Here is an 18,376-nt window from a genome sequence, read left to right as displayed (position 1 = left end):
CTGACCCCTATACCTTTTTTATTTTACAGCGTATGGGGCGGTATGAAGGCTCATTTTTTGCGCCGTGATCTGAAGTTTTTAGCAGTACCCTTTTTGTATTGATTGGACTTCTTGATAGCTTTTTATTCATTTTTTCATGATATAAAAAGTGACCAAAAATAAGCTGTTTTGGAATTTGGAATTTTTTGGCGAGTACACCATTGAGCGTGCGATTTAATTAACGATATATTTTTATAATTCGAACATTTCTGCATGCAGCGATACCACATATGTTTATTTTTATTTACACGGTTTTTTTGTTTTTTTTTAAATGGGTAAAGGGGGGTGATTCAAACTTTTATTAGGGGAGGTGTTAAATGATCTTTTTTCACTTTTTTTTGCAATGTTATAGCTCCCATAGGGACCTATAACACTGCACACACTGATCTTTTACATTGATCAATGGTTTCTCATAGGAAACCAGTGATCAATGATTCTGCCGCTTGACTGCTCATGCCTAGATCTCAGGCACTGAGCAGTCATTCGGCGATCGGACACCAGAAGGCAAAGTACATCCTCGTGTCCTACAGCTGTTCGGGACGCCATGATTTCGCCGCGGCGATCGCGAACAGCTCCCTCAGCTAACCGCCAATGTTTTACTTTCACTTTAGACGCGGCGTTCAACTTTGAACGCCGCGTCTAAAGGGTTAATAGCGCGCGGCACCGCGATCAGTGCTGCGCGCTATTAGCCACAGGTCCCGGACGTTGTTAGAGGCTGGGCCCTACCCGCTATGACGTAGTGGCCCCGCGTTATAGAAAGGGAAAGGACTCAGGACGTACCGGTACGTCCTTGGTCCTTAACAGGTTAATAGAGTGGTTTCTGAGTATGCTGCTAACTTGAGGGAAGAGATAACTTTTAATCTTGGGATAACCCCTTTAAGAATTCATGTGTTAAAGGGGTACTCCATTGCTCAGTGTTTGGAACAAACTGTTCGGAACGCTGGAGCCGGCGTCGGGTGGTTGTTACGTCCTAGCCCCGCCCCCTCGTGACATCACGCTCCGCCCCCTCAATGCAAGTCTATGGGAGGGGGTGTGACGGCTGTCTTGTGTTGCAACACAGTCAGCTAGCTTAATAGAGGAACAGAATATGAATAAGGAGAATCATTAACAGCAGTAAACCTTTCAGTTGATGTTTTGCATGTAAACACAAAGTAAAACCAAACAATTAGCACTTAATATTAATACCAATAGTCACATAATGAAATCCTTACCTGTAGTGACCGCAGTTCCTCACTTGTGAGGTTCACACTTTCCAAGAACTTGATTTTTCCTTCAGTCCAAGGCTCCACTTCTTGTGAAAGGTGAAGGACTCTGTTCCACAAGCAGACGGCACTTTTTATGTCCTCATTATAGTTGTCCAGTTTTTCACAGACCTGTAAGAACATTCCACAATGTTGGCTAGAAACTCAGAAAGCGAACCGTGCACTAACCTAACATTGCAACCTCTTTTTATGTGTTACTGTTATTAGTGGGGGTGATGCTCCTGACTTTCATTTCCTTTTTCTTTTTTCTCAAAAATAAAAGTCTTGTCTACGGGGTGAGGGGGTCATGTCAGTGATTGGGTTGTATGTTCTTCTAACTGTGCAGTACAAAAGTGTTTCAATAAAAATGATCTCATCTGGTTTTTTCGATACTTATACTGCAAAACTTTGAAATAAAAGGACATCAGATTTTAACACAAGGCCTAAAAGTAGATATGGGAACCAAAGAAATGAGTCAAAAATCTTAGATATGGTTATTTATTTATTGAGGAAAATTCTTAAAAATCATATATGTGAGCGACAATAGTATGTAAACCTTTAGGATTAGAAGACAATGAGGGAGATTTATCAAAACCTGTGCAGAGGAAGAGTGGTGCAGTTGCCCTTAGCAACCAATCAGATTGCTTCTTTCATTTTCCACAGGCCTCTTTAGAGGCCTGTGGAAAATGAAAGAAGCGATCTGATTGGTTGCTATGGGCAACTGCACCACTCATCCTCTGCACAGGTTTTGATAAATCTCCCCCAATATGAAGGTAACATTACTGTTTTCAATCAATGGGATGGGTATTATGGCACGAACAAATGAGACTCATGTGGACTTCAGGAGAAGAGTTGAGTTGTTTCCACCATTTGCCAGGTCGCCCCCTGTTAGTGATCACCTCTGTGTTTCACATTTAATTTGAAGGTATACTTATTTTTTTCGTCTTATGGATTTCTAGCAATCATGCTGTATGCATGATATGAAGGATTTGCTTATTGGGGAAAACACTCGCAAGAGTCTGCACAGCAGCACAAAGAGGCCATCTGGCTTGGTAGCCATATGGCCTTGATGCACTTTTGTACAGACTCTTATTACAGGGTTCTGAATGAGTAATTATTGTGTATGATTAAAAAAATATATTATGTTTGGCAGTTACAAAGAACAAATTCTGTTGCCCCTACGTACTGAATATCGTCAGCATCAAGGTTCTTGGATGAATACTCATCTAACTGACTGCTCAATAAAATTCATGGGTCAACGAGAGCAGGGAAGTCCCGGCTGAGACAACATGATATCAGGGAGAAAGAAATAGCGTTGAGGACCAGACACTAGGAGCAGTGACTCCTGTGGGGAACCAGGAAAGGTAAGTATAGGTGAACATAATTTTTTTAAATTCCCATACAACCCCTCTAAGGTAAACCCTGAATTTTATTGAGCAGTCATGCAGATGAGTATTTAACCAAGACTCTTGATGCTGACGATATTCAGCATGTAGTGGCAACAGCATGTAAGCTTCATGGAAAACTCATTTAAGCTGTTTGTCCTCACCCCCCCCCCCTCCCCCCCCCCCAACCCCAACCCCAACAGATGCTGTCAACAGAGTGTTTGGAGCCTCATATACATTGAATGGTCAATCAATCCTGAAAAAAATGGTGGGAATAGCCGACAATTATCCAACATCTATGGCTAGTTTACTGTAGCTAAGCAGATATTATAGCTATTCTAACCCTGATCAGTTCATTGATATTCAAAATCATTCTACTATGTAGCAAAACTACTTAGAAAGAGCAAAGACAGGTGACAGGTTATCAGCATAAAGAGATGACAGGGGTCCCAGCGGTCGGAACCCCCCGCAATCAGCTACTTATCCCCTACCCTGTGGATAGGGGATATGTTATTTTTTGTCAAACTTCTCCTTTAATGCCATATTGGAATATTTCCCATTACATACTGTCAATACTAGTTCAAGGACAAAGTTGTGGATTTGCCCATAGCTACTAATAAAGGTGAGAAATAAGAGCAGAATTCTGTTTTCTTTGGGCAAATCCACAAATATCTCCTGCACTAGTTTTGATGAATCTAAAAGAGTATATTCTCATGAAAAATACCTACATCTAACCACTTGTCGATGAGCGTGTTGGCTTCCACTTGGAATGGCGCATCTTCAAATCTTTTTATCTTACTGATCTGAAAATGCAGCTTTTTGCAGATGGTGTTTATCTCTTCAGCATTTTCAGACTGATCCTCAATCTCCTGTTTTATTTCTTGAACCTGCAAGGAAAATCAAAAGATAAGACATGTACATGTTACACATTGGTTGGACAAAATAAAACAATAAAACATAAAATATAAAGATGACTATAGGACATTTCAATTCAGCTAAAAATGGTTGTCCGCACTTAAACTGAGCAACTGGGGACACTTTAGTTGTTTCATAAGGAGACAGAGACACCTAGTGTCAAATTCTGGAATTGGATTGTAGAAGGAATAAATAATAAACAGAATCATCAGCACCTAAAAATATACATTAGGGGATTTATTAACACTGGTGTAATATGTAACCCACTCATCAACAGGGCACCATACATTCATATACATACTAATCCAAGCCAAGCATACATGTTATGATAAAGAAAGAATTGCTGTCGGCTTTAGTTGAACCTTCTGAAGTAGAACTAGGACTTTTGGTTGTTTTATTCAATAAGTCACAAAACTTGTTATTGATTTTGGCAATCATTTTGGGGCAGAGTGTCAAATTCTGGATTTGCTACCTTTTGTTCTACTGCCAACAGCATAAGATGTAACATGAAGTTTTTGGTCCACCACCTCCTGACAATGATTTAAAGGAAATCTGTCATGAGTTTCACCTGCACTAACCTGTCGGTACAGACAGATAGTGCAAGTGACACTTATGACAACTATACTTACCTGGTCCCGTTCCGTGCTCCGGTTCTCCTACTATCTTCTTTGTTATCTTATGTTCCACGGCCGACTTAGAGTTTGGGCAGAGCTTTGTGGCATCACCGCTGCTGTTTGCTAGCAGAAGGACCCAGCAGAGAAGCAGGAAGAAGGAGCGGTGACGTCACAAGAAGATACCGAAGAAGATGGCGGGAAAACTGGAGCACGGACTGGGACCAGGTAAGTATGGTTGTCTGTACTGACAGATTAGTACAGGTGAAACTCATGACAGATTTCCTTTATTACTGGTATCTTCCGATAAAGGCCCCCTCAGGAAATCGAACCTAAGGTGGCCATGCATTCTCAATAACTGAATGTTCTTTATATCTCACAACTGTGTTGTCTATGGGCAGGGGCAAGCTGGAATCAGCCTACTCTTGGGCCAGCTTATCCTTCCCAGAACAATAGGGTCAGATGGAGAAAATTTTACGTGGCCGACCCTCCACTCCACTGACATCATTTGACCAAAGGCAGAACATTCAGAAGACTTTAACCTAAGGTATATGAGCACCTTTAGGTTTAACTACTGGCTCTACCACCATGACCCTCAGCAACCAGAACCTTTATGTGGCAGCAACCTCAGCTTCCATTTAAGCTTTGGCACTTACTTTAGACACTGTTAAATCCACTTTATTTTTGTTTGTTATACTTTTTATTACTTAGATTTAAAAAAAAACTCATGATTTATTGCATATACTTTGGCCTACCAGATATAATCTGACAAGATTCAGCTTCCTTATAAAATTTATAGCAGTCAATTACATCATCACATTACAATTGCCTTAGTGTCCACCACATGTAAAGGAGTATTTTCCCATCAGGAAAACTACTGTCCATATATTCTATCAGGAAATATGGGTATCACATCTATGAGCTAGTATGGAATGCTGCTTTGTAAGCATGCCAACAGCACTGGCAAAACCATGATGCCCATATGGCCCTAAGATGAAAAATATCTGTGCACCACTGATAGTCTAGTAATAATATAAGTAATACCACTACCTTTATCATCATTTTCTGCAGATTCTCTTTTCCAATGTAGGATGACTGATGAGAAATTGTAGCCTCTGCTTTTTGAATCAAAGATGTCAGTGTTGTCCTGTAATGTTGGAATTTGCGAAGGAGTTCGATTATCACTTCACATTGCTCTTTGCTGAAAAATAAACAATTTTTTTCAACATGTGATGTAATAACAAATATAGAAAGCTATGCTATAGAAACGAATTGTACTGTGGAAATAGCTGAACCCTGCTATTATATGCCTCATAAAATGCAGCCATAGACATATGCAAAGACTCTGATACACATTAGAGCAATGTCAGTCGGAACCCGGCAGGATCATCTACCTAATGTGTAAGGGGCTTCCTCTCTCCCGTGACAGATGATGTAGGCCATAGAAAGCATGTTGGATTTCAGCTGCCGAATCTTTTGTTTTTGGAGAGCTAAGCTGCTACAAGAGGTGTCTGCCAATGACTTCTCCTCTCGCTCCATTTAGAACAAACAAATGCTCAGCTAAACATTCATGTTTATGGGGGAACGGGAGAGATGTCAGTCAAAGTAATGTTCTTCTCACAGATATTGAAGGCAAATGGTCACTTTAAAGATATATGGATGTGACATCCCCTACCTGTGTGCAAGGTACTGCTTTGTGTCCTCCCACAATTCCTCACACTCTTCACACCCAGTTAAATCTCGTCTTTGGGAAATTTGAAGAACCCTTTGAAAGGCATCAGTTATGGATTTATTTTCTTGGTCAAATGTCTCTATCTTTTTCTCCAATGCTATCAAAGACTTCATTCTAACATAAAATGGAGATAAAAATGTTAAACCTAATACAAACATAATACATATTATAGAATATATATTTTTGTATTTTTGCAGATGTTCTCCAGTCAAAAAACAAGTTCAACATACAAGACTAGGGAACCACGTTAACATTGGAGGTTATGGCAATAGTAATACTACTAGGAAAGGTGCATTACTGGGGGCATCTTGTTCCAGGTAGTTGGTGGCCTCCAGACTGTACAAGACAAGTTTCAGGGCTCTTTTAGACACCTTTAACATTGACATGGTTTCCAATTCAAGATTTTATGGCTAGAGAACCAATATAAAGTCTGAATGCTCTGACAAGAGCAAAGGCTGTGGCAAAGGCTGTGCCATCACCGCTGTTTATGTCATTTTTCTCAGTTGCAGGGGATGAGCTCTATAGATTTATAATGGAGCCCATCTCCAGCAACTGGACTAAGATCACAGCAAGCTGGGAGTGAAGCACACAACCCAGTGCTTCTCCCTGCTTTTTCTAACAATCAGTGAGCATCTAAACACCGAGACTCTGAACAACCAAAACATTTGACAAGTCTTTCTGACATGTCAAAAGTTTTTTTGAGTGACAGGGACACTTTAACTCCCACACGCAACACACAGATGTAACTCTTCTTTAAAGAGCTTCACTGTTCCCTTGCGCACGGCCAAACCTCCAAACAGCGGTGAAAACAAACATGGTGCATGCAAAAACTTCAGATTTATTGGATAAAACTTGCTCCTAGGACATATACATGGATAAAACGTACCATAGAACAGGAGAAACATCAATGATGCACTTCAGGTCATGTGACCCTTCCTCACTCTTCTTTAAAGTGTAGGGAGCCAGACAGGATTTATTGTAAACAAATCCTTAATGAAAGAATACGAAGGCACTCACCATGTACAATGTGTCTTCTTCTTTATTGCTGATGTAAAAACATACAGGTATACAGCGACTCCACCCCACTACAAACGAGTGGACGCCAGTGTGCTCTGAGTGGTTACAGCTGTTTCTGGTCTGTTGAAGTTCCGCAAGGAAAGAAACAGTTATAACTGCTCAGAGCACACTGGCGTCCACTCGTTTGTAGTGGCACGGAGCCGCCCTATACCTGTATGTTTTTACATCAGCAATAAAGAAGAAGACACATTGTAAATGGTGAGTGCCTTCGTATTCTTTCATTAAGGATTATACTGCATTCTAATATTCTCTATGAATGAGCACCACCAATGGAGTACTTTGTGCACTGAATACTTTCTCCGCTAATTAAGACTGTATACTGCATATCTACACAAAAGGTAACTTGCAGTGCCTGTACCTTTCTATCATCTATCTTTGGACTTAGAATTTATTGTAATACTGGAAGTAAATACATAGCACCTTTACGGAACCATATTATGGCCAGGTGGGTATAGCCTAGCTGAGATATTCTGACCCTGAATCTCTATGAACTCATGAAATGCACGGAATAGCAACAAGATACATATGATTACATACCTCTGTTGCACAGCATGAATAGTTGGATCTTTTAAGCCAACTTGATCGATTTGATTCTGAATATCTTCAATATTTTTACAAAAGTTCTTCACACGTTTGTTCAATTGCTCAATGGCCTCTGTCTCTTGAAGGTTCTGAATCTCTCTCTGGACAGCTTGCTGTGCCCTTTCTAACTTCTCAAAGAATCCACTTATCATTTTCTTGCATGAGGTTTCCCCTCCATTTTCTGGATCTTCTAGAAGAATTCCATTAGCTTGCAAACAGTCATCCAGCTTCTCAGCTTCTTGACCCAAAAGATAGATGTCCTTTTCTAAAGACTCAAGGTTCAGCTGCTTTTCCTGCAGGGTGGTCCTGTCCATACCCAGCACCGGGAATCCAGCCTCAATAGATAATTTTGTTGCTTTAAGAGATGACAGAAATACTCCCAGGGATTTCAGAGTTGTCTCTCGTTCTTTCATTGCTTCATTTGTGGCTTGAAGCACTGTCTTATATTTGGAGATGGGATCTGTGGATGTGTTGTCTAGACGGTCCAGTTGTTGGATCTCAAGTTCACATGTGTTCTGGACTTCCTGGAAAAGGGGGAAGCAGAAAATTAATTTTTTTAATAGATAAGTATTTTATGTGATGAGTATGTTAGATTATTATATTGAGTCTCCATGCAAAAAGATGAAACATGTATATATCAGGAAGCAGGTACAAAATAGGGACAGCTCATCTAAATATTTTTGTACTGTTATGCTGTTGAGATGGACACTATATGGTATCTGAGAATTATGGACATAACACTGTCTTTTTAGCATTCATAAGAAACCTGTGAAACTATGACTTTTAAGGTTCCTTTTTATATTTTTAAGAAGGCAAACCAAGATCTCCAAGCACAAACAAATGTGCGCTACTCATACCCGATTTAATATGTGGTTCATATGGGTAATGATGATACTTTTTAGTTGTTACACACTGCGCACCGGCTGCAAGCACCGGCCGTGAGCGCAGTGTCCCTGTGTCCCTGACCGCCGGCGGGGCCAGGATTCGTATCGCGGGACGCGCCCGCATGCGAATCCCAGCCAGTCACTCACCTCGTCCTGCTCCTGCAGCGCTCTCACTCTCTCAGCTCCGGCGCACGCGTCGCCGTTCCTTAGGGCGCGTGCCGGAGCTTTGAAATTTAAAGGGCCAGTACGCCCATAATTAGTATAAGCACCTGCCAGCACATTATAAAGTTGTTGCACCTCCCACACCCCTCAGCTAGATATTCAGTGCCTATTGCCTGAGAGAAAGCGTTCCCTATTGCCTGTTTTGCCATACCCGTGTATCCAGACCTTCCTGCTATGTTTTTTGACTACGAACCTTTGCCGCCTGCCTTGACCTTCTGCTACGTTGACTACGCTACAGCCTCCTCCTTCGGTACCTCGCCTTGCCCAGTTACCTGTATTGTCGAGCCGTGTTGGGGGTAGCGACCTGGATGTCGCCTGCTGCAGCAAGCCCATCCTGCCTTGCGGTGGGCTCTGGTGAAGACCAGCAGCACCTTAGACTCCGCTCCCCGATACGGTCCGAGTCATCAGCCACACAGGTTAAGGATCCACATTCAGCTCCGTTACATTAAAAAATCGTTATTCCCTTCCTTTAATCTCAGAGTTGTTTGATCAGCTGCGAGGTGCCAGGATTTTCTCCAAACTGGATCTTCGTTGTGCCTATAATTTGATTTGTATAAGAGAAGGGGACGAGTGGAGGACTGCGTTTAATACTAGAGACGGACATTTTGAGTACCTTGTAATGCCATTCGGGACACTAATGCTCCAGCAGTCTTCTAGGAGTTTGTCAATGACATTTTTCAGGACCTTCTCTACTCCTGTGTCCTTGTATATTTGAATGACATTCTCATCTATTCGCCCAATCTCCACACTCATCGTCTCCATCTCCGTCAAGTTTTACAGCGTCTCCAAGACAACTTCTCTATGCAAAACTTGAAAAGTGTACTTTTGAAAAGACCAGTCTACCATTTCTGGGGTATATTGTTACCAGTCAGGGACTTCAAATGGATCCTAACAAATTATCTGCTGTACTGGAGTGGCCTCAACCTTCTGGTCTGAAAGCGATTCAGCGCTTCCTTGGCTTTTCCAATTATTACTGGCAGTTTATTAACCACTATTCCACCTTGGTTGCCCCCATCATGTCTCTTACCAAGAAAACTGTCAATCTGAAGGTCTGGAGAGGCCAAAGAAGCCTTCAAGCACTTAAAGTTTGCCTTCGCTTCTGCTCCGGTGTTGTCAAGACCGGATCTAGACAAGTCGTTTACTTTGGAGGTGTATGCATCTTCAGTTGGTGCAGGAGCAGTCTTGACACAAAGCTCTTCCAAGGGCAGAACTGTGACTTACGGATTTTTCTCTAAGACTTTCTCTCTAGCGGAGAAAATTATACTATAGGAGATCGTGAGCTTCTGGCTATAAAGTTGGCCTTGGAAGAATGGTGACATCTCTTAGAGGGCTCGGTGCATCCAATAACCATCTACACGGATCACAAGAATTTACTCTATCTTCAGTCTGCTCATCGTCTCAACCCTCGACAGGCTCGCTGGTCCCTATTCTTCTCCAGGTTTAACATTTTTTATTATTTTCTGTACAGCAGAAAATAATCTTCTGGCTGATGCTCTATCAAGATCTTCTGAAGTACAAGACGTGGAATCACACCTTCAACATATTGTTCCTCCTGATCGTCTTATTTCCCCAGCACCAGCAAGTATTCAGCATCTTCCCCCTAGGAAGACTTATGTATCTCCTCATCTGAGACTCCGAATATTGAAATTAGGTAATTCATCTCTGTTGGCTGGTCATGCCGGTATCCATAAATCCTTGCAACTAATATCCAGACAATATTGGTGGCCCACTCTGAAACGGGATGTCACAGACTTTTTTCGTTCCTGCCCAATCTGTTCCCGGGACAAAACACCACGTACCAAGCCAGCCGGTCTTGTACATCTTTGACCTGTTCCTGACCTGCCCTGGACTAACATGGCAATGGACTTTATTACAGACCTTCCTTCTTCTAGCGGAAATTAGTGTTGAGCGATCTGCAAATTTTCGGGCGCCCGCCAGTCTGACACAGTAACTAGTATTGGAGCCTTGTTTACACCACAAGCTGGAAGCAGGGAGGGATGATTACTGTGATGTGCACTGTGAAAAAAAGCAAATATTCGTCATTGCGAATATTTAGCGCTATATTTTCAATATTCACGAATTTGCGATAAATATTCACATTGCGAATATTCGCGGCCAACTCACTAAACAGTTCCTTTCCCATATCTTCCATCTGACACATATTGTTTCTGACTAGGGAGTCCAGTTTGTTTCTAAATTCTGGAGGGCACTCTGCTCACATCTTCAAGTTAAGCTCAATTTTTCCTCTGCCTATCATCCCCAATCTAATGGTCGAGTTGAGAGGGTGAATCAGGTCTTGGGAGAGTGCCTTCGCCAGTTTGTTTCTGCCTGCCAAGATGACTGGGCCGATCTACTACCCTGGGCAGAGTTTTCGTACAACCATAAGGATACCGAATCCACAGTCTATGGACTTCATCCTCGTCCACCGTTGCCCTTGTCTTCTCCCTCCGGTGTCCCTATGGCTGATGAACTAGTACGGAATTTCTCCATCTGGAAAAAGACTTGTCTCTCCCATCTTTGTGCAATGACCCATATGAAATTTCAAGCAGACAAGAAAAGGCGTCCTCCTCCCAAATACTCACCCGGGGACAAGGTGTGGTTATCATCTAAATACATCCGCTTCAAAGTACCTTTGTACAAACTGGGTCCACGCTACAAAGTCAAGAAACGTCTAAATCCAGTGGCTTATTCTCTTCATCTCCCTTCGGATTCCAAATTCTTTTCATGCCTCCCTGTTGAAACCCGTCATCTATAACCGCTTCTGTAAAAAGGACGTTTCTCCTTCTCCCATCTCGGGAACCTCGGATATATATATGGTCAAAGAAATTCTGGACTCCAAACTCATCAGAGGAAAACGTTTCTTTCTTGTTGATTGGGAGGGGTTGGGACCAGAGGAGAGGTCTTGGGAACCACAGGATAACAACCTAGATCAGGATCTTCTCAAAAGGTTCTTTAGCCGTAAAAAGAAGGGGGTGCCAAGGGGGGGTACTGTTACACACTGCGCTCCGGCCGCAAGCACCGGCTGTGAGCGCAGTGTCCCCGTGTCCCCCATCCGGGACAAGGTGAATGGCCATCATTCACCTCGTCCCGCCACTGCAGCGCTCTCACTCTTTGAAAGCTCTCACAATTTGAAAGCTCCGGCACGCGCGTCCCCGTTTTACTAGGGCGCGCACGCACCGGAGCTTGCAAATTTAAAAGGCCAGTATGCCCATAATTAGTAAAAGCACCTGACAGAACATTATAAGTTGTTGCACCTCCCACACCCCCCTGCCGGATCTTCAGTGCCTATTGCCTGAGAGAAAGCGTTCCCTATTGCCTGTTTTGCCATACCTGTGTATTCAGACCTTTCTGCTACGTTTTTTGACTACGAACCTTTGCCGCCTGCCTTGACCTTCTGCTACGTTGACTACGCTACAGCCTCCTCCTTCGGTACCCTGCCTTGCCCAGTTACCTGTGTGGTCAAGCCGTGTTGGGGGTAGTAGCGACCTGGGTGCCTCCTGCTCCAGCAAGCCCATCCTGCCTTGCGGCGGGCTCTGGTGAAGACCAGCGGCACCTTAGACTCTGCTCCTCGATGCGGTCCGAGTCATCAGCCACACAGGTAGAGGATACACATCCAGCTCCATTACATTAGTCAGTAATTCCCACCTAAGAATGGGAGCTACCCTTTAGCCTGTTTGTGGCTGTAGAGGTGGATGGGAAGCCAAAAACAGAAAGCTGACACGTAACTTAATGACCCAACGACTTTAATGGGGATTGTATATAAAGCACCTCAAGCTACTTTGTTTTCAGAGTTAGGGCCCATTTACACAGGCACAGGATAACTATCTGATAGTATATGTAATTGAGACAAAGAGATAATAATGTTCCAATTTGCATCTCTATAAAAAAAACACTGAACAGTGTCAGACTGTGATGCCCAGGACCCATATTCATATACATGAATATATTATTGGATTACTTTCAGGTTTTACGCAAATACATTCTTGCTTTTACTATTGTTGAGAGTGACACTGACCATTCCATCACCATTCGGTAATAGTAAGTCATGGTGCACCTTCTAAGGCCCTTGTGATACTGTTACGTCATGGTGTGGTAAAAGATTAAAGGGGTACTCCGCTGCTCACCGTTTGGAACAAACTGTTCCGAACGCTGGAGTCGGGAGCTTGTGATGTCATAGCCCCACCCCTCATGACGTCACACCCCGCCCCCTCAATGCAAGTCTATGGGAGGGGACACCTGGAGCAAGGTGCTGCAGGTTTATAGGGTAAGGAGAGCATGTCTAGCATCACTGTGAGTTCAGGAGGGGGATCCTGGGAGAGAGAGAAGATGTTTCCTAGATATGATATCACTTTGTCTCAATAACATATACTTTTATATCAGATTACACGTTTGTATAATAATACAAAATATACAGTAATACCTTCATCTCTTGCAATATTGCGTCTATCTTTGATACTGTGAACTGCTCCATCCCAGGTTCTTGGGTTAATCCAGAAACCATATACTCAGTTGGCAAGGAATTATTTAGTGTTCCATTTAATGTTTGTCTTCCAGAAACTGGTCTGCTTTCCAAGTTTCTCAACTCCAGCAAAGTAGATTGTACTACAATTTCGATCTTTTCAAGGAATCCATCAAGCATTTTCTGGCATGAAGTGGGTCCTCCACATTCTGGGTCCTCCAGGAAGATATGTGCTGGTTGTAAACGTCTATCCAGCTGTTCAGCATCTCTTCTCAATCTGTATACTTTCTGTTGTAGTTTCTCCAGGTTGTTCTGCTTTTGCAGTAGAGAAGTTCTGTCATTTCGGAGCATAGTAGCTTCAGCCTGGATCGCTAGTTTAGTTGCAGTGACAGAAGATAAAAATATCTCTAGTTCTTTAAGAAGAGCTTCTCTTTCTTGCATTATTTCATTTGTTGCTCGTAATTGAATTTTGTACTGATGCGTAACAGACTGAACTGCCTGCACATCTACAGGGCTTGATGGGTCAACAACCTCAGGAGCTGATTCCAATATATGACATTGTTCAATCTGATCCTTGACTGTACGCTGCATATCCTACATATGAAAACAAGTATTAAATGGTGAGCTCAATCTTTAGACGCCGGCAATATGAACGCCATGATGCAGATCAACAGAAGTTCTAGACAAGACAAATTCACATAGCAACCTGTATGTTTTATAACTCTTATTCAGGGGCATAGCTATAGGGGGTGCAGAAATAGCAGTTGCATCGGGACCTTGGACCCAAGGCACATCTGCCCCATAAGAGATCAGTATTAAAAATGGCACATGGGGCCCTGTCGCAGATTTTGCACTGGGGCCCAGAAGTTACAAGTTACGCCTTAGCTCTTATTACATGTCATTTTTACAACTTTTCTTTGAGTGTGCCTGCTATTCGATATGTCACAATCTATGTATTAGGTATTTATGGTTATACTGTTCATTTTAGACTAACCAAAGAATTTGGACTGAGAAATTATCACTTCGAAAACACAACGTAATGTAAACTGGTAAGTTGAAATAAGAATACGTATACAGAATTATATAAGATGCATGTACAAAGAGGGTTTTATTTGCTTTGAAGAACCCAGGAGAGTATTTCCTATATGTTATTTTGATTTTGTAATTATAGAGCCACTTTTATCTACATTCCAAGCTCTGGGATGCCACCCATACTGAGTATAGAGGGAGTACAGCCTTCTGTTATCTATCTACTGCTGTCACCTTTCCCAGTACTCCTTTGTGATGATATGGAGCAGACTGCTGAAAAGTGATCTGTACAAAACAGGAAGTTTCAGCTTTTTATTAGGCTTAGTGGCCAGAATGAAAAGTGCAAGATTTCAGGATTTTAAAATATATTATAGTAAAATAAAAAATTTAAAAAGTTATCAGATTTGCAGGAAGTTCCATAGACTTGCATGGGACTACAGGTAAATACCTCTCCTGCTTGTGATATCCTTAGGGCAAGTTTCTGGCTTCGATTCTGATTCGATTCTATTTACCCGGCTGGAGTCAGGATCCTCTACATCCTTTGATTATTTAGGGCTGTAGAGGGGATATTCCTGCACCCATTCATACCCATTAATAAAAATAAAAGATTAAGTTAAACTGGTCTGAGTCCCTTTCCCTGAAGGTGCCATAGGAGCCCCATGGGCAGTCATTATAGCAAGACTTTCTTGGTACAAACATCCACTTACCTGCAGATCCTGATATATGGAACCAATGCTGGAAATTGTAAACTCTTCTACCTCATGGACTGGAGTCGGTCTACTTGATTCACATAAAAGAGACACTTCCTCCTCAATGGGCAAGAGGACATTTATTGTAATGCTCAGAGCCTGTATTCTAAAACAACAAAAACATTATAACAATTAAGCACAGAATAAAAGTACCAAATAATGCACATAATCCATCTTTTTTTGCACTATGCGGTAAGAGAAGTCATAGATTTAAGACATTCTGCAGAAACAACCCTGTGATGTCTTTGCGATGCATGGCACATCACGTAGAAGCTATATGACTGCAGACATATCTAAATCTAATAAAAGCTCAGTCACGTAGTGCTCGGCAAGGCCATGAATACAACTCTACATATGGAACTAACCTGCTTTGAATTTCCTCAGTAACTGTTCTCAAGGAAATCTGCAGGGCATTTCTTTTCTCAGATACATCCTTCTTCTCAGTCGCGTGCAGAAGCATCTCTACTTTTTGTGATGTGGCTTCAAACTCCGTCCAGCTCTGGTTTGCTTGATCCAGTAAAATCTACAATGTATGATCCACTTACAGTATGTTTTCATGGCTATTTACCAACTTTATTACTACACCCAATTCAATGACAATATGCGGCAGTGTACATGAACAATTATAAACTATGTCCCATGTGTATTGTCCCAATCCTAAATGGATTATTAGCCAAGTATGTATTATTTTGCTTATGATACATAGTGTTGGGTTTCCTCCTAGAATTCTAACACATTTGTATAAATTGAGGGTAACTTTACAGAAGTCAGATGGTTCTTTAACTTATAAAAATTGTATTGGCCCAACTTTAACAACCTGTAGCCAAAATCCAATGTTGGGGCAATATGGATAAAACTACTACAAACAATAGAGGTACCCTAGCAACACTGACACATGCAATCACATTAAGGCAATAGAACAGCTAGGCATTGGGTTTGTCTTTCAGCTTTGGCCAGTATATACCACACATTGATGTCAGCCAGTGGAAAAAGCTGCTTAATTGCACTTAAAGGGGTACTACGTTGGAAAACTTTTTTTTTTATGAACTGATGCCAGAAAGTTAAACAGATTTGTAAATTACTTCTATTAAAAAATATTTCTCCTTCCAGTACTTATTAGCAGCTGTATGCTACAGAGGAAATTCTTTTCTTTTTGAATTTCTTTTTTGTCTTGTCCACAGTGCTCTCTGCTGACACCTTTGTCCGTGTCAGGAACTGTCCAGAGCAGCATAGGTTTGCCATGAGAATTTTCTCCTGCTCTGGACAGTTCCTGATAGGGGCATCAGGTGTCAGCAGAGAGCACTGTGGACAAGCATACAACTGCTAATAAGTACAATAAGTATGGAAGGACAAATATTTTTTTATAGTAATTTACAAATCTGTCTGGCACCAGTTGATTTAAAAAAAATTTTTACTGATTACTGTCAATCACGGGTCCGGAGCATTGTGACATCACGGCTCTGCCCCCGTGTGATGTCACACTCCGCCCCCTCAATGCAAGCCCATGGGAGGGGGCGTGACCAGCGGCGGGACCCCTGCGATCAGGCATCTTATCCCCTATCCTTTGAATAGAGGATAAGATGTCTAAGCGCTGGAGTACCCCTTTAAGTCACCTGTGTAGCTCCAGTGTAAACTATTACAAACACAGAGACTACAGATCATATTGCACTGAATGATATTTGAATGCTCTATATTTCTTCTTTTATCGCATTGTACTTATTTTGGTGTAAACGTGTTACCCATATAGTGAAGGCTGCTTTGATCCATTCAGATAGAAATTTGTCAGCTCAGTCTCCAGCCCTTATTTTTCTTCTCTAGAATTTGTGAAGCTGATATGTGACCAAATCAAAGGAGGAAAGAAGAATGAGAGACTGGAGATTGAACCGTTAAACAGCCTGGAAAGTCATTGTATTAATGTAGTAGATTGAAGTTTCTGCTTTACCTGCAGTTCATGAAGTTTACACTGAAGCTCCTTCACATCCTGGACTTCCCCTGGACTTTCAGCCACCAGTCTGTCTCTTAAATTGGATATTAACAATTCTAGATCACTTTTCTGTGCATTATATCTGAGGATAAAGTAGGACAAATACTTGTTAGTATGTCTATCTGATAAAGTGGGGGGAACCTATATGCTTCTTAACATGTTCACATTAGATTACTTATGGATCTTTGTTTTTCCAATTGACTTAGGTTGTGTTTACTTTTTTATGAAACCTCTATATACTGTTTGTTTTCATCCACCTGAGGTGGCCCAGTACAGGAGTTGCACCTCTGTACCATTGCTGCCCTGTCAGGCAGACTCTATTCAGTGACCCCTGCCCCCCCCCCCCCCCTCATTTATGTTCCCTAAATAGTTAATAAGCATCTATGTTATCTAATGTACTGTGTATATATAGTTATGTGCCTTTAAATACCGTTGTCATGTGTTGTAACCAAGGAAGGTACCAGTGACCATGTGACCTATAGAGTGACCTATGGGACCCCTCCAGAGTCTCCGGATATAAACCATGGAAGGAGCTAGTTCAGTCTCTTTGAGTCTTTGCTGAGATTCAGTACAGTCAAGTCCTGAGAGAGTGTCTGGTGTCCTAAGGAGGCTTAAAGCCTACCACGCAGCCACAAGTCCACTACCCCACTGGTAAGCTACATACGGGGTGAAGTCTGTCAAGTCAGTCTAGTCAAATCAGTCAAGATCAGTCTGTGTCAAGTCAGTGTGGGCCTGCAACAAATTACCGTATTTATCGGCGTATAACACGCACTTTTTAGGCTAAAATTTTTAGCCTAAAGTCTATGTGCGTGTTATACGCCGATACACCCCCAGGAAAGGCAGGGGGAGAGAGGCCGTCGCTGCCCGCTTCTCTCCCCCTGCCTTTCCTGGGGTCTAGAGCCCTGCTGCCGGCCCTTCTCTCCCCCTGGCTATCGGCGCCGCTGCCCGTTCTGTCCCCCTGACTATCGGTGCCGGCGCCCCATTGCCAGCACCGATAGCCAGGGGGAGAGAAGCGGCGCCGACAGCCAGGGGGAGAGAAGGGGCAGCGGCACCCATTGCCGGCGCCACTGCCCCGTTGCCTCCCCCCAACCCCGGTTGCATAATTACCTGTTGCCGGGTTCGGTCCGCGCTGCTTCAGGCCTCCGGCGTGCGTCCCCTGCGTCGTTGCTATGCACTGCACGGCGCGGCGCACTGACGTCATGCGCCGCGCCGTGCAGCTCATAGCAACGACACAGGGGACGCACGCCCGGGGCCTGAAGCAGCGCGGACCCGACCCCGGCACCAGGTAATTATACATCCGGGGATGGGGGGAGGCAGCGGCGCCGCCAATGGGTGCCGCTGCCCCTTCTCTCCCCCTGGCTGTCGGTGCTGCTTCTCTCCCCCTGGCTATCGGCGCCGGCAATGGGGCGCCGGCACCGATAGTCAGGGGGACAGAACGGGCAGCGGCGCCGATAGCCAGGGGGAGAG

The 18,376-nt window shown here is 42.9% G+C and overlaps 1 protein-coding gene and 1 long non-coding RNA gene across 10 annotated transcripts in view; one reads left to right on the top strand and one right to left on the bottom strand.

Annotated features, from left to right (window-relative positions):
• LOC130295649 (uncharacterized) overlaps positions 1–17,437 on the top strand; it is a 47,782-nt gene extending 30,345 nt beyond the window's left edge. Inside the window, exons 2-4 of one of the 3 annotated variants that reach the window (XR_008848947.1) lie at positions 6,121–6,182; positions 14,136–14,196; positions 16,874–17,437. This is a non-coding gene — a long non-coding RNA (uncharacterized LOC130295649). The other 2 variants (XR_008848945.1, XR_008848946.1) reach the window with 2 other exon arrangements.
• Positions 1–18,376, bottom strand: part of SYNE2 (spectrin repeat containing nuclear envelope protein 2) — a 355,793-nt gene that overhangs the window by 222,401 nt on the left and 115,016 nt on the right. For all 7 annotated transcript variants that reach the window (XM_056546593.1, XM_056546588.1, XM_056546590.1 and 4 more), the window contains 9 exons: positions 16,868–16,991; positions 15,291–15,448; positions 14,884–15,031; positions 13,109–13,741; positions 7,538–8,106; positions 5,867–6,037; positions 5,242–5,392; positions 3,394–3,552; positions 1,251–1,412 (listed from right to left, as the gene is read on the bottom strand). In XM_056546593.1, coding sequence (XP_056402568.1) covers positions 1,251–1,412; positions 3,394–3,552; positions 5,242–5,392; positions 5,867–6,037; positions 7,538–8,106; positions 13,109–13,741; positions 14,884–15,031; positions 15,291–15,448; positions 16,868–16,991 — 2,275 coding nt within the window. The remainder of the gene's footprint in view (positions 1–1,250; positions 1,413–3,393; positions 3,553–5,241; positions 5,393–5,866; positions 6,038–7,537; positions 8,107–13,108; positions 13,742–14,883; positions 15,032–15,290; positions 15,449–16,867; positions 16,992–18,376) is intronic.

The sequence above is a fragment of the Hyla sarda genome, chromosome 11 (genome assembly GCF_029499605.1).
Source record: "Hyla sarda isolate aHylSar1 chromosome 11, aHylSar1.hap1, whole genome shotgun sequence".
Lineage (NCBI taxonomy): Eukaryota > Metazoa > Chordata > Amphibia > Anura > Hylidae > Hyla > Hyla sarda.
This window is presented reverse-complemented; position numbering and strand designations above follow the sequence as displayed.